This window comes from Aquarana catesbeiana, linkage group LG03 (genome assembly GCF_042186555.1).
Source record: "Aquarana catesbeiana isolate 2022-GZ linkage group LG03, ASM4218655v1, whole genome shotgun sequence".
In the NCBI taxonomy this organism is placed as follows: domain Eukaryota; kingdom Metazoa; phylum Chordata; class Amphibia; order Anura; family Ranidae; genus Aquarana; species Aquarana catesbeiana.
Genome location: NC_133326.1, coordinates 505,304,681 through 505,318,525, shown reverse-complemented (window position 1 = coordinate 505,318,525; position 13,845 = coordinate 505,304,681). Strand labels below are relative to the sequence as shown.

The 13,845-nt window shown below is 39.4% G+C and overlaps 1 protein-coding gene across 2 annotated transcripts in view; it reads left to right on the top strand.

The window, feature by feature from the left end:
• The first annotated feature begins 539 nt into the window (after positions 1-539).
• GLRA1 (glycine receptor alpha 1) overlaps positions 540-13,845 on the top strand; it is a 286,546-nt gene continuing 273,240 nt past the window's right edge. Inside the window, exon 1 of one of the 2 annotated variants that reach the window (XM_073621132.1) lies at positions 540-1,261. In XM_073621132.1, coding sequence (XP_073477233.1) covers positions 1,206-1,261 — 56 coding nt within the window. In that variant the 5' untranslated portion in view covers positions 540-1,205. The remainder of the gene's footprint in view (positions 1,262-13,845) is intronic. The other variant, XM_073621133.1, reaches the window with a different exon arrangement.

Sequence of the window (13,845 nt, the reverse complement as noted above, 5' to 3'; positions counted from 1 at the left end):
TCAGGAATTCCAGAGATCACCTCTCTAAGAGATGTAATAATCTGTCAGGTGGTTTATTTCTCCAGCAAAAACTGAAATACCAATTTTGGATGGACTGACATTTTAATGTTTCTGATCACTGCAGTCCTGAACAGGGTTATTGTTCACTATGTCATCTGTTATTTCCAGGGGTTCACCCTTGACATCCCTGAGCGATATATTGTTTATACATTACTATCTAGGATCAGGGTGTTGCCGCAGGATCTCCGCAAGCATTCGCTGTGCATGCAGCAGATGTAAATGATTAAGCCATAAATACCACAACTGCCAAAAAATCCCTTCTGCCTGGAAAATAATCCATACTGTACAGGATTTAGGCACAGCAGACCAGGATACAGAAAGAGCCAGCCAGCTCACAGTTAACACATTCAAATGATGGGCAAACCCACCGTCCAATCCCAGGGCATCTGAGGCATTTCGAAAGGATTAGGGCCAATAGGAATCACCAAGAGGAGGGACTCCTAATGCTAGAGACCTTTTTTTTTTTTTTTTTCCTCATCATTTTACCTTTTTTTTTAGTTTAGTAAATTACTGCAGTAAGGAATATGCCAAGAAGTGCTACCTTCTCCTGACTTACCACGGGGCAACAAGAAAGAGTATGCCCTTGTTGATCTGCTGCTGTGCTCATAAGATGCCCCAAGACTGTGAAACTTAAAAAAAAAAACAAAAGCCACAGCTTACTTATTGACTTTGGGACAGTCTCGGTCCAGCCTCAGACACACCGCAGAGGAAAGGAACAGGCAAGGCTGAGGAAGTCTTGAGGGGGGGAGGGGGCATACCTGGAGCCCAACCAACACTTTTGCATGGGATGTCAGGAAACTGTACTGGAATAGAGCGGTGCTGATTTGCTGCTATGACTTGCTTGCGCTGGCAGGGCTGAGTGGCCGGCTGCTAAGTCACTTTGTATGGGCAGGACACTGCGAGAGGGAGCCGCTGTCCGAGGTGCTGAAGGAAGGAGCAGCGGTCCGCGGTCCTGAAGGAGTGAGTCGCTGTCCGTGGTGCTGAAGGAGTGAGTCGCTGTCCGTGGTGCTGAAGTAGAGAGGCGCTGTCCGTGGAGCTGAACGCTCCTTCACTGTCTGGCTCCGCTCTCCAACAAGGAACGTCTATTGGGATCCGAGCTTCAGCACTTTCCCCGCTGGACAGCAACCCACCACCGCGCCGACAGCATGTGCAGCCTGAGTGCGCTGGGCATCTACCTATGGGAGACCCTTGTATTCTTCAGGTAATGCTGGGTTTGGGGAAGGGCCGGAGAGGGGAGGGGGGGTTATTGAAGATCTTAAATGCTGATGAGAGATTAGAATCGCTTCTTTAATCCCAGACAGTGTGTGTGATTTGTAACTGCCGTGCTTTACCGACTTTATGTAATTAGTGCTGCAAAATCTGTAACCGCAGTGCTGATGAAAACACCGTAGGCTTCTAAAGGCAGGAGGGCGGCCACTGCTGGAAGTCTGCGGGTACTGCAGCCCATAGCTTGCCGCTGTCTCGTTTTTTTTTTTTTTTTTTTCCTGCCCGGTGTCCGCTTAGCATGCCTTTTAGAATATTAATATTACATGCAAGGCATGATCAGGCGTACATGCTATGATAGGATCGCATTTGACACGCCGTAAAAAGATAAATTATCTCCAGTGGGCAAGGTAACCTTCAGCTTGCTCACTGCTGTTGTTGCTTTTTCGTTTTTTTTCACTGCTGTTGTTGCTTTTTCTTTTTTTCACTGCTGTTGTTGCTTTTTCTTTTTTTTTCACTGCTGTTGTTGCTTTTTTTTTTTTTTTTTTTTTTGTGGCAGCAGTCTCTATTCCCTTTAGCTACACTATATAAAATACTCCGCTATAAAAGGTGAATTAATTATTAAATGCATATTTTTTAATTTAAATGTCACCCCCCCCCCCATATATATTGCGCTCTGTCATTATTGTTGTTGTTTTGATGATATTATCACTTATTTTTATTGTTGTTATTGCGGAGTGTTTGGCTGCAGCTTGTTCAATCTATAAAAGCGTTTTACGAATGAAATCAGCGACGCAGTAGTGAAATTCCAATGAGTCGTTAATCACGTTTGTCAGAGTTAAGTCATCGCCCAACTAGGAGCCAGATACAATCTCTTCCTGGTTGTTTCGTGGTGATAGTTTGTCTTTTTTTTTTTGCTTTTTTGAAAGTAAAGGCGACTCTAGGAAGGGGGGAGGGGGGTCAATGGTTTATAATAAGCACATTTTTTTTTATCTTAAACTGCAGAGTAATCAATGTAAATGATTACTTAGATTTAGTAAATGTTTACTAAATCTGGAGAGTGCAAACTCTGGTGCAGCTCTGTAGAGAAACCAATCAGCTTCTAGGTTTTATTGTCAAAGCCTAATTAAACAAGCTGAAGTTAGAAGATGATTGGCTACCATGCACAGCTGCATCAGATTCTGAGTGCACCAGTAATAATAAATCTACCCCAGAGTGTTTTCTTGTGATTAATGATCTAATATTCGTGTGTTGAGGATGAGCATCAACTGGGAAGGATTAGTATGCGTTGGTCAAAAAAAAAGCATATGAACCTAGGCGTAATGACTTTGGACAGTTTTATTGTAATAAACGCGGTGGAGGTTAAGGCCCTGAGATAACTATAAATTAAACAGAAAAGGTACAGCAAAACTGAGTAAAGTAACAGAGAGGAAAATATGGTCTGACTTTCTGTAATATTGGAAGTAATGCCTCTATAGTTTTACCTGTTATGCTGAGATTAGAATTCCTGTGTATACTGGATTACTGTGCCTCTACACCACCTTGAACAGCAGTCACATATCACTTGATGGTGCATCATTCATTACTAATAAGTTGCATATACACTCTCTGAGCCATGCTATAACTTGTAGGCCTTGTCCATACAGCTAGCTGACGTATAATTTTCTTAGTACGTGCCCCACAGGAATGCTGTGTGCAGGCTGCGGTAGCTGTTGCAGGTGTGATAGATCCCCCCACAATCATTGTATTCCTTAGACAGTTTAGGAGCTACTTATGCATTGGAAACAAGCTACAGACCAATAGCCTTAAACTAGACTTTCACAGACTTGTTGGAGTATATGTTTTAAAACAATCCATATACAAAGGCTTATTTATCAAATGTAACTAATAAGGATTTAATTTGAGTTTTCTTGAAGAAGGGATATAAGGCAACTCAAAAACTTGCATTTTTTTAATAAAGGTCAATAAAGTGTATCACTTAAATTCCAAATGTTCCACATTTATCAGTGGCTAGCACAATATAATACTCTACTACAGCTAACTTTTCAAGATAACTGCAATTGAATATAATCTTTGTCCTTGCTGAATTATTTTGTAAGCAAATATGCTACTTTTAAAAGACTGCCCTTATTCCAAAAAGCAATAGGTAATACCCAAAAGAACAAGGTTGCAGGTGCAAGTAGCAGAAATTCATTTTCTGTGCAGGATTTCTGGACTTTCTTCTATGTGGCAGCATGAGATGTGTGGAGGTGCTCATACACCTCCTAGTAAAGCTCCTCTGGGAGCTGTCAGGCAGCTACCAGTAGGTAGAGATCCAAAGTCTAAGCGAGATCATGTTGTCAATATTTGGTCTCCCATTTGGCCAGACTCTGTAAGCTGTCATAAACAGCTACAGTATATTTAGGGACTGGGCATAGGGGAATTTGACTGGCTTTCCCTTGTACCTCATACAAGATTAATGGTCTAAAAATAAAGCATTGAAATGGTTATTATTATCATTAGGAGGTGTGTATTCATTGGGTGTCAGTTGAAAGTGTCTCAAACCATAGAAATACAGAAAGGAGTGCTAGACCAAAACCGGAAGAAAAAGTCCAAGATTATATATTATTTTTTATACAAACATATAAATTGACAGCCAAAACCACCCCCCCTTCATCAGGGCTCAACACAGGATAACATTTGAACTCAGAGAAAACAATGGCTTCACAGATGGAGGACGGCAGTGCTGCTTGTTAGTGTTTAAATGGGAAGAAAAGGACTTTTTTTTAGCAACAATTAAAATAATCTTGGACAATAATTTGATCACATACATTACATAGGTTAATTGCATTATAAACCCTCCTACCTGTACCCTGTGTAGTTTCAAGGTATCATTTGTTGCTCTTTACACAAAGCCTATAGTAGAGAAAATCTTCACAGCAGTTTCTGCTGTATTTAAACACGAGGCGCATGGAATAGAATTGGTTAATGCATGACCTCAGTCTGTAGTATAAAAACTTACATTTCCTGTGAAGAAACTACATATTGCACAATCCTTGGGTCTCTGTTTAGTGTTCTGCAGATGAGAGCAAAATAGTAATTAGATCTGACTCAGACACAAATAGGCAGAGCAATGAAGGGAAGGGATGTGTTTTCATCACATTAGCACTCCTACATTGGAGATGCAACATAGAGTAGAAGGCATGGATTGGACACTGTGTGACCCAGAACAAGAAGTTGCTTGCCCCTTTAGCAAAGAGGGACAAGCTGTGTGAATGATTACATGGACATAGGGGAATGCATCAGCCATGACACTATAACACGTGAGCCCATCATTATTAGTTAAGGCAAGCAAATGACACAGGGAATATACATACGCTAATACTTAGTTAAAACAACAAAAACATTTGAAATTGTACAATGGCTTTAAAAGGCCACATGTCCATTGAGTTCAACCAAAAGACAATAAATTAAAAACTTGCATTCTCAGAATTCTAAACTCACACAGTTCCTCAAGAGAAAGGCATAAAACGTATATAGTGGGATCCAATTTACTAGGAAAAACAAACCTTTCAGATCCCCAAAAGCAATCAGATACTCCCTGTAGAAACAATCTCAATAATAAAGTTTACAGATCAACGAGCTAACTATAGCAAGAAACCTGAAACTTAACTTGAAAAACCCAGTTATCCAATTTATTCAAAGTGCACAAAAGATATTAGCTATTTTTACAACTTCTCTGTGTAGCCTATTGTTTTATATTCACTGACTTTTTTTTGCTAAATAAGACTTAAATGACAGTTGGCTGCATTCTTTATGGTATTATAATTATTTGTATTATTATTATATTACAGCAAGTTAAAGTTTATCTAAAGGCAAACATTTTTCTTTAATTTTGGATAGAGGGAAGGTGGATTAGAACACCTGTCAGGTTTTTATTGCTGTCTGTGTCCCTGTTAGGAAGATTCACCCTCTGTTTTTGTTCTGTTTACTATTAGCATTGAAAGTGAAAGTGAAATAAAATTCAAAATTTTGGGTTGTCCCCAGAAAAGTAATAGAGGGGAAATCTTCCAATGGAGACACTAGTTCTGGTGGCCTAAAGGGTTCCCAAGAGATTCCTTTAATTTTAAGAGATTTCCACGCACCTCCTGTTTTAGCTATGGGACAGGAAGTGGAGGTAAATCTGCCCAATGTTACGCAGATGGCAAAAAATACAATGACAGGTGTTATAACCCTCCCTTACTCTATCCAAAATGAAAAAACAAGTTTTGCCTATAGTTCTACTTTGAGGCTGGGTTCACACTGCAGCACGCTCCGGCTCACAGCAGGGGTCTAGTGCATCCCCATTCATTATTTCAGGTCCAATTTCAGCCCAAATTTTGGGCTGAATTCAGACCTGAAATGGACCAAAAGACTCGCAGGACTCCTGTGCAGTTTGCACCAGAGCTGCTGTGGAGATGTGTGAACTGGCTCTGTAGAGAGCTGGTCACAATCTCCTGCTATGCGAATTGGATGCGGAGAAAGCCGTATCTAATTCGTAAAAGTGTGAACCCAGCCTAAAGCGAAACTAAACCCATCGATTATACTGTTTCAAAAAACAGTTACATTCCCAGCATGCCAGGAATGCTAACCGGCACATTTGCTTGTGCTCTCAACCAAACTGTCAATCCATCAAATGGCTGGTGCTATAACTGATCACATGTGCATAACCATGGCAGCTGCAGATCAAACAGAGGTTAAGATAGCACATTCCTTGTCTGAAATAAATAAGAGGACTATCAACCACCTTGAGTTGAAATACATTTAGTTGTTGTAAGTTCTTTTTTATTTTAACTGTAAATGTTTGTAAATGCCCTTTCACATATAGTAATAGCATGTTATGCTTTCTGGCTATTCCTTGACACCCACAGACATGTGACAGCAGGGACAGATGAGAATATTCCAATGGATAAAGATCTATTATACTATCAATACATATGCATGCAGCGTTGCATATGGTATCCATGTGCTGTGACCTTCAGCATTGCACCTAACACTTGCCATTGAAGAATTATGAAGTGTTGGCCAAATGACCTTTTATAGCATGGACATTCACAATTTTGTCTGATAGTTTTGCCACATAGAGCACTAAAACATTGGAATCTGTCAAACTGTATGTGTAATAAATATTAGTCTTCAGTTGTGTAAATCATATCTTCTACTAAAGCACCTCTTACTGGTCTTCTAACAAGTGCCTAGAGGTACCTGGGAGTTGTACCTTCCTTATCCTAAAAGATCAGTTATGGGACCTTTGTACAGTGCTTATCTTTAAATCACTATGGAGATTAAGGAAAAGTATAAATGTTTATAAGTTTACCAGGCACTCCATACAGTAATAGTCTATGCACATAAGGGGTATTGCTTAACCCGGGGCTTATAAATCCAGTGTAACCAGCACCAGGCCCCTGAACACGATGTACAGGCTGATTGGATGTCTGCAATGGGTGGTGATTAGACACGTTTGGGTTATAATTTTAGCTCCACTATGAGTTCTTGGTAACTGTAGCTGTGCAATAACTATGATTACTAGTTGGAAACTAGAAGGAATCTGTCTCCTCCTCAATTCTTACCTACAGTAGATTATGTTTATAATTATCATTAAAGTTTAACGAAGTTTGGTTACTATTTCGCAATGCTGCAAATAAGTCACAGATGTGAACAAATTGGGTAAGTGTTGCCCTAAAGGCAAATACTGAAATATACTACTACCTTTAGGGTATACTGGGATGCATGTGATCACAGAGGGCCAATCAGTAGTCTGCAGTGCATTCTGGCAGACAGATGTTTCACAATTAATCTATTTAGAAGCTTAGTGAGTATGCTATATGCCACATTTAATTTTTTTATCTGCCAAGAAGATTTCAACTTGGGATGCTTTATGCTGACATGACAAAGTTACAAGAGATAGGAACATACTGCGATAACTTCAGTCAGCAGAACATGTATGTATTTATAACTTGACAGTTTGGACATGGGTTTAATATCTTTTTAGCTTCAGTTTGATGTGCATGTTTGCAAGTATGCCATTTATATTTAATACCATTTGTGCTAAATTAAAGGGAAACTACAATAGCTTTGTTTCATGTTCATATTTATTTTTAAGTGTTGACTAGGGATAAGCCGAACACCCCCCCCCCGGTTCGGTTCGCATCAGGACTTGCGAACAGGCAAAACATTTGTACGAACACGCGAACACCGTTAAAGTCTATGGGACACGAACATGAAAAATCAAAAGTGCTAATTATAAAGTGTTTGGGGACCTGGGTCCTGCCCCAGGGGACATGTATCATTGCAAAAAAAAATTTTCAGGATCAGTGATTTTAATAATGCTTAAAGTGAAACAATAAAAATTAAATATTCCTTTAAATATCATGCCTGGGGGGTGCCCTTAGTATGCCTGTAAAGTAAGACATTTTTCCTGTGTTTAGAACAATACCACAGCAAAATTACATTTCTAAAGGAAAATATGTAATTTAAAACTATTCACGGCTGTAATGTATTGTCAGGTCCCAGCAATATAGATAAAAACAGCATGCCCCCCCAGTCCATTACCAGGCCCTTTGGGTCTGGTATGGATATTAAGGGGAACCCCACACCCAAATAAAAAAAATTGCATGGGGGTCCCCCCAAAATCCATACCAGGCCCTTCAGGTCTGGTATGAATATTGAGGGGAACCCTGCACCAATTTTTTTTTTTAAATGACATAGGGGTCCCCCCAAAATCCATACCAGACCTTTATTCAAGCACGCAACCTGGCAGGCCAAAGGAAAAGGGGGGAATGAGACAGTGCCCCCCCTCCTGAACCGTACCAGGCCACATGCCCCCAACATGGGGAGGATGTTTTGGGGTGCCCCCAAAGCACCTTGTTCAGGAGGGATTCAGGAGGGGGGCACTCTCTCATCCCCCCTTTTCCTGCGGCCTGCCAGGTTGCGTGCTCAGATAAGGGTCTGGCATGGATTTTGGGGGGACTCCTGCGCCTTTTTTTTGTTAATTTTGGCTCAGGGTTCCCCTTAAAATCCATACCAGAATGGAAGGGCCTGGTAATGGACTGGGGGGGCCCATGCTATTTTTTTCAATGATTTTTATCTATATTGCCGGGACCCGACAATACATTACAGCCGTGAGTAGTTTTAAATGACATTATGAATTATGATGAATTTTTTCCTTTAGAAATGTAATTTTGCTGTGGTATTGTTCTAAACACGGGAAAATGCGATACTTTACAGGCATACTAAGGACACCCCCCAGGCATGATATTTAAAGGAATATTTCATTTTTATTGTTTCCCTTTAAGCATTATTAAAACCACTTTTCCCGAAAAAACGGCCATTTTCAAAATGTTTTCTTGCATTGATACATGTCCCCTGGGGCAGGAGCCGGGTCCCCAAACACTTTTTATGGCAATAACTTGCATATAAGCCTTTAAAAGGAGCACTTTTGTTTTTTTATGTTAGTGTCCCATAGACTTTAACGGCGTTCCGCCGTTTGACTCTAACATCGGGCTCATCCCTAGTGTTGAAGCTATTAACATTTTATATATATATACTGATTATATCAAAACTTTTTAAATATAGAAATGTGGAGGTCTATTGTGCTTTTTGAAAGTCTCAACACCACGCTGGGTTTATTTTTTTTTGGTTCTTTTATTTTTGTTTTTTATTATCCCTGCTGTTTGTTTACATTCACCTGTGAGTCAGGAATCCCCAGCTGACAGCTGAATGTCCTGGGTGGGATTGAGTCACTGGTAGGTGCCAGCTCTCTAAAAATCAGGAGGAAGCTGTCACATTTAGCAGTGGTAATTGATACAAAAGGCAACAAAAAGAAACTATTGTACACATAAAAAACAATGCAGGTTTTGTTCATTACACTTGCACAAGTGATAAGATATTCACAAAGTACATTTTTGCTAAATAGAACCATTAAAGTTCATGTGATGTATTAGTTCAGCAGCACTTTAATAAAAGAAATGTAAAAGCAATGATTTTATTTAAAAACTGTCAATGTGACAGTGATACACAAACTAAATACTGTATCATTTGGTTTAGAGTTTACATCTAATATAGGATGTACAAATGACACCAGTGTTACAGTGTTAAGGGGTTTCTATACAGGGAGCACATCAAAGACCTTTTCTGTAGTGAGCAGTACTGACTCATTCAGTTGTTTTCAAATTTTAGCTTAAGCTAGTGAACTCTCTAAACAAAAGGCATTTCATATATGTTGAGTATTGTTAGTTCTGACAATAAAAATAAAAGAGGAAATGTATAGAAAGCCACAATGCATAAAGGAAAAAACTTATACAAAACTGAAATTCTATGCTTTCTTCTAAAGCAGCAGTCTCCGAACTGCGTCCCGGGGGCCAGATGCGGCGCTCTCTGCTTGAGGCACTATTCCATTTACTGACACCAATAAAGGGACACAGTTCCTCCTAATGACACCAACAATGGGGCGCAATGACACCAATGATGGAGCACGATTCCTCCCAAAGACACCAGTGATGGTGCACAGTTCCTCCCCCATGACACCAATGATGGGGCACAATTCCTCCCAATGACACCAAAGATGGGGCATTGTTTACTCCAACTGACACTAAGACATTTTCTACTTCAAATGGCCACAATCGGTCCCTCCTAAAGTCTGAAGGACAGTAAACTGGACCTTTGTTTAGAAAGTTTTTAGACGCCTGTTCTAAAGCATTGCTAGTCAGCTTGGGACCTGAATGTCACATACAGTACCACTTTCTCCTGGAATCTCATGGAATCTTAACCCTTGCTATTTTATTTTAAAATAATTGTACATAGGGGTTGCTGTAAGTTCTTTATTGCCTTTTCTGTCTTTCATTTTGCAGCTTTCTAGCAATCTTCAGTTAGCAGCTGACATTTTTCCTCATTTCCCAATACTGGCACTATTTTTTTTTATTGGTTGTGGTCACCCAGTAGAAAATATAAATAATTTTAGCCATCTGAGAATGGAGAAATTAAGTAATCAAGAATAGAAGTAAGGAAAAGGTATTTTTAAACAGACCTTTTATAGCTGCTTTGTAAGAATTGCTAGAGCCTATATGCACAAGTACTATTAGGTCTCATGCACATGGGCATCAGAACACACAGGTCCGGATTCATTAGGAGCTAACTTCTAAATGCATCTAGAAGAATGTAATGCTTTTCTGTGGCTGAATGCGCACTTTTAGCAGCTTCTAGGTTCATTCAGTCTAGCTATGAGTACGTAACAGGGAACTGTTTATCCTGGTTTCATGCAGCTAAAAGCATGTGAATGCAAGTACATTAAACGCAAGATAAATGGAAGAAGGAAGCATAAACTATGTTTATACCTAGCAGATCAATTTCTCCTGTGTTAAATGCAGGAGGACCTTGTGCATGAGGCTTTAGATGGGATACCACCAGGAATGGCATAGGCCACTTTAAAAATTCCTCAAAGTATATGTAAACCCAACCACTAAAAGCTCATATACATTTCAATACTTTTACTTTAAAAGTCTTTTTCAATTTATAAATCTGTAGCTGTCATTAAAATAACACCTTGTGATGTTGCCATGAAAGTGCTTTGCTAAGATACTTCCGGTTATAAGGTGACATCCTTCTCCCAGTTGTGTTCCTGCATTGTCGACCTGTCACATGCCCCTAATGAGGAGCCAGCTGTGCCAGCACACATTATCCAGATACTGTTCAACTATTGCTGGAGCCTGTGAATATAGGCAGAAAGTGGGTGCACAAAAAAATCTGGAGGAAATCAGCTGCACCGAGACAGCAAAAAAGAATAAACAAAAGTGAAAAGAGTAATTCACGTAAAAAACATTTTTTTTCAAATAGGGCAATTGTTTAAAACACAGTCCTGTAGTAGGATAAATGTCATACAGTTAGGCTTTACACTACTGTTTTAGAAACAGCTACATCTCATTAAACTGTAAATTTTATTATGAATAAATAAATAAATAAAATTTGAGGAATAGGTCCAATTCAATTAAAAAAGCAAATAAACATTTGCATGGCCATGCTATAAATATATGCAAATATATTGTATCTGCTAAGATCTGCCAATGTGCTCCTCAGTATGCAAATCCAACAACCAGGAAAATTAGTTGTTGACATGAGTTGTGGCTTGTCTCTGAGGGGATTAATAGAGTTATTTTAATTCCAAAATCCCAGCATTTCTAGGAATGGTTTTCTTTTCCTATTAGTGCAGCAGATCCTATACTTGGTATATGTATAGCATCATATGATGCAAATGAAAAAATCTGTTTATCTTGTAGGGAAACAAGAGCAGCAGGATTTTATCTGTTTTTGCATGACTGTTTTTTTATGCATCATTTTCTGTAAGAGTCCTGAACAACACATGTGAAGGGTTGTTATTTCTCTTAGGTGTCAATGAGCTTTGTTTTGGAAATGCAGCTGACCTGCTTCTGATGTGCATTGAGTTGTTTTAAAGTGATAATAAAGGCTATGTTTTATTTTCTTAAAATAAAAAAGATGTTATACTTACCTGCTCTGTGCAGTGATATTGTTGTCAATACCACTCTTCGATTGTTTACCATTGATAATGATATTGTCGTTGATATTGATATATCGATGATATTGCAAAGAGTTGTCCCTTACTTCCTCTGTGATGGTCCACCGCCAACGCTGTCTGCTCCTCCTTCTTTCAAGTGCCCCCTCAGCAACCGTGTGCTATGGAGGCACCTTTCCTATCCACAGACACACACAGCACCAGAAAGCCATGCCACTGCTCCCTTCTTGCAGGAGTATGCCTGACAGCATCAGAATCCTATGGCTCCTCCTGCTCCTAGTGTCTTCTGTGAAACCAGGAAGAGAGGAGAGTGGTGCTGCATCCAGGGCAGCACTGGATCAGTTAGGAAGGGTAATGAGGGGGATGGACAGTTAGTGGGGTATTTTTTACCTTGATGCAGTGAATGTATTAAGTTAAAAACATGTAGAGTTTAGAACCACTTTATAATAATAGAAAAAAATACCTTTCCCTACTGAAATCAAATCCAAGTGGCCAGGAGCCTGAGAAAAGGAGGATGGGGGCTGCTCTGTGAAAAACTATTACACAGAGCTGGTAAGTATAACTATCAGGAAGACTAGTGTCCAATACAAACAGTATCAGGAAAACTAGTGTCCAGTACAAACAGTAATCTGATGATAAGAAAGAAGCAGGAATTTCAACTCACCCCTCATTTCTATTCTCAACAAACAGCCATACAAAGAATTCTGCGTGATAATTGTTCTGCCATCACAACAATTTATTTTTGTCACCCAAACGTTCTTTTACAGCAAAGAGTTCACCAGTATCATCACTTTAAGAAATGAAGATAGACATGGTGTTTGTTTTTTATAGAATCCAAAAGGAAAAGCTACCCAGGTGACAGATCAAACAAAGACTAACCTCCAGGTTCATTTAAAGTATAACCATGGCCTTCGTAAAAAAAAGTGTTCCAGCACTTATGTATAAGTGCATCTGTCCTTCCAGTTTTCTATTAGGTCCCCGTCCCACAAAAAACAATGATCCTGCTAGTGTACTCCACCTAATACAGATTCTTGTGATGATGAAGCAGCAGGTAGCTGCAGGATAAGAAGCCAAGCTTACAAAGGTACAGTGTTTTGTGCATGAGCACTGGGACTGTGTGTTAGATAGATCTGCAGGACCAAGGCATGAGGCCTGTACAGTAAAGCCACGAGGCTGAATATTGTTCATTTGTTGTTATGATGGTAAAAACCCCTGCATGGGAAGACTTTCATTTGTGAACTTTTTGCTTTCTTTTAAATAAAAGTGGGGAGAAAAAACCCTGAAACGTACTTCTGGTGTGGAGTAAACTCACTGTTTTCCACTACTAATGATGAGCTACAAAATCCCCAACTTGTCACAGAGGGTTCAGAATTATGCAATCAGAACATTTCTGTTTGTAATTTTTGCAACCCTTCCCCAGCCCCAGCAAAAAACTTCAAATCAGATTAGTGTACTGTGTACTGTGGTACAGTTTTGTGGTTTTCTGTGCCATTTCCTGTATAGGAAGAAGGTTGGAAGATTTTAAAGTGTTTACATATTATATGTCACAACTTTCTGTGACAACTGGGCATATGTCAATTCTGGGGCACTGATATCGCTATTTCAATAGTGTATTTGTGATAAGCAGCTAACTTTCATTACATTGTTCATCTGTGTGCACACAAAACACATATCGGTATTGCATGACTATTGGTTTTCTGCTGCCTAGATTGGTAATTTGTAATTCTTTGCAAAGCCATAAGAAGTGGTGTGCAAAATAATATTTTCTGCACACGAACTGTTTCTTTTTATAGTTGTGACACCTTCTAGTTTGTTGCACCTTGGCTATTGTCATTGGTATGGCATTTCCTTATGGAACAAGCTTCAATGTTTGTAATGACTCCTAAAGGATTGCAGATTAGCTGTTAGTAACATAAAACTGTTGATAGGTTATAATTTGTGATTTCAACAGCCTAAATTTAAATCGGGGTAAGCGTAACTGTGAGTTTTAATTTCCTAGAAATTTTAGTGAAAATCAGCAAAAAAAGGGCCTGTGAATT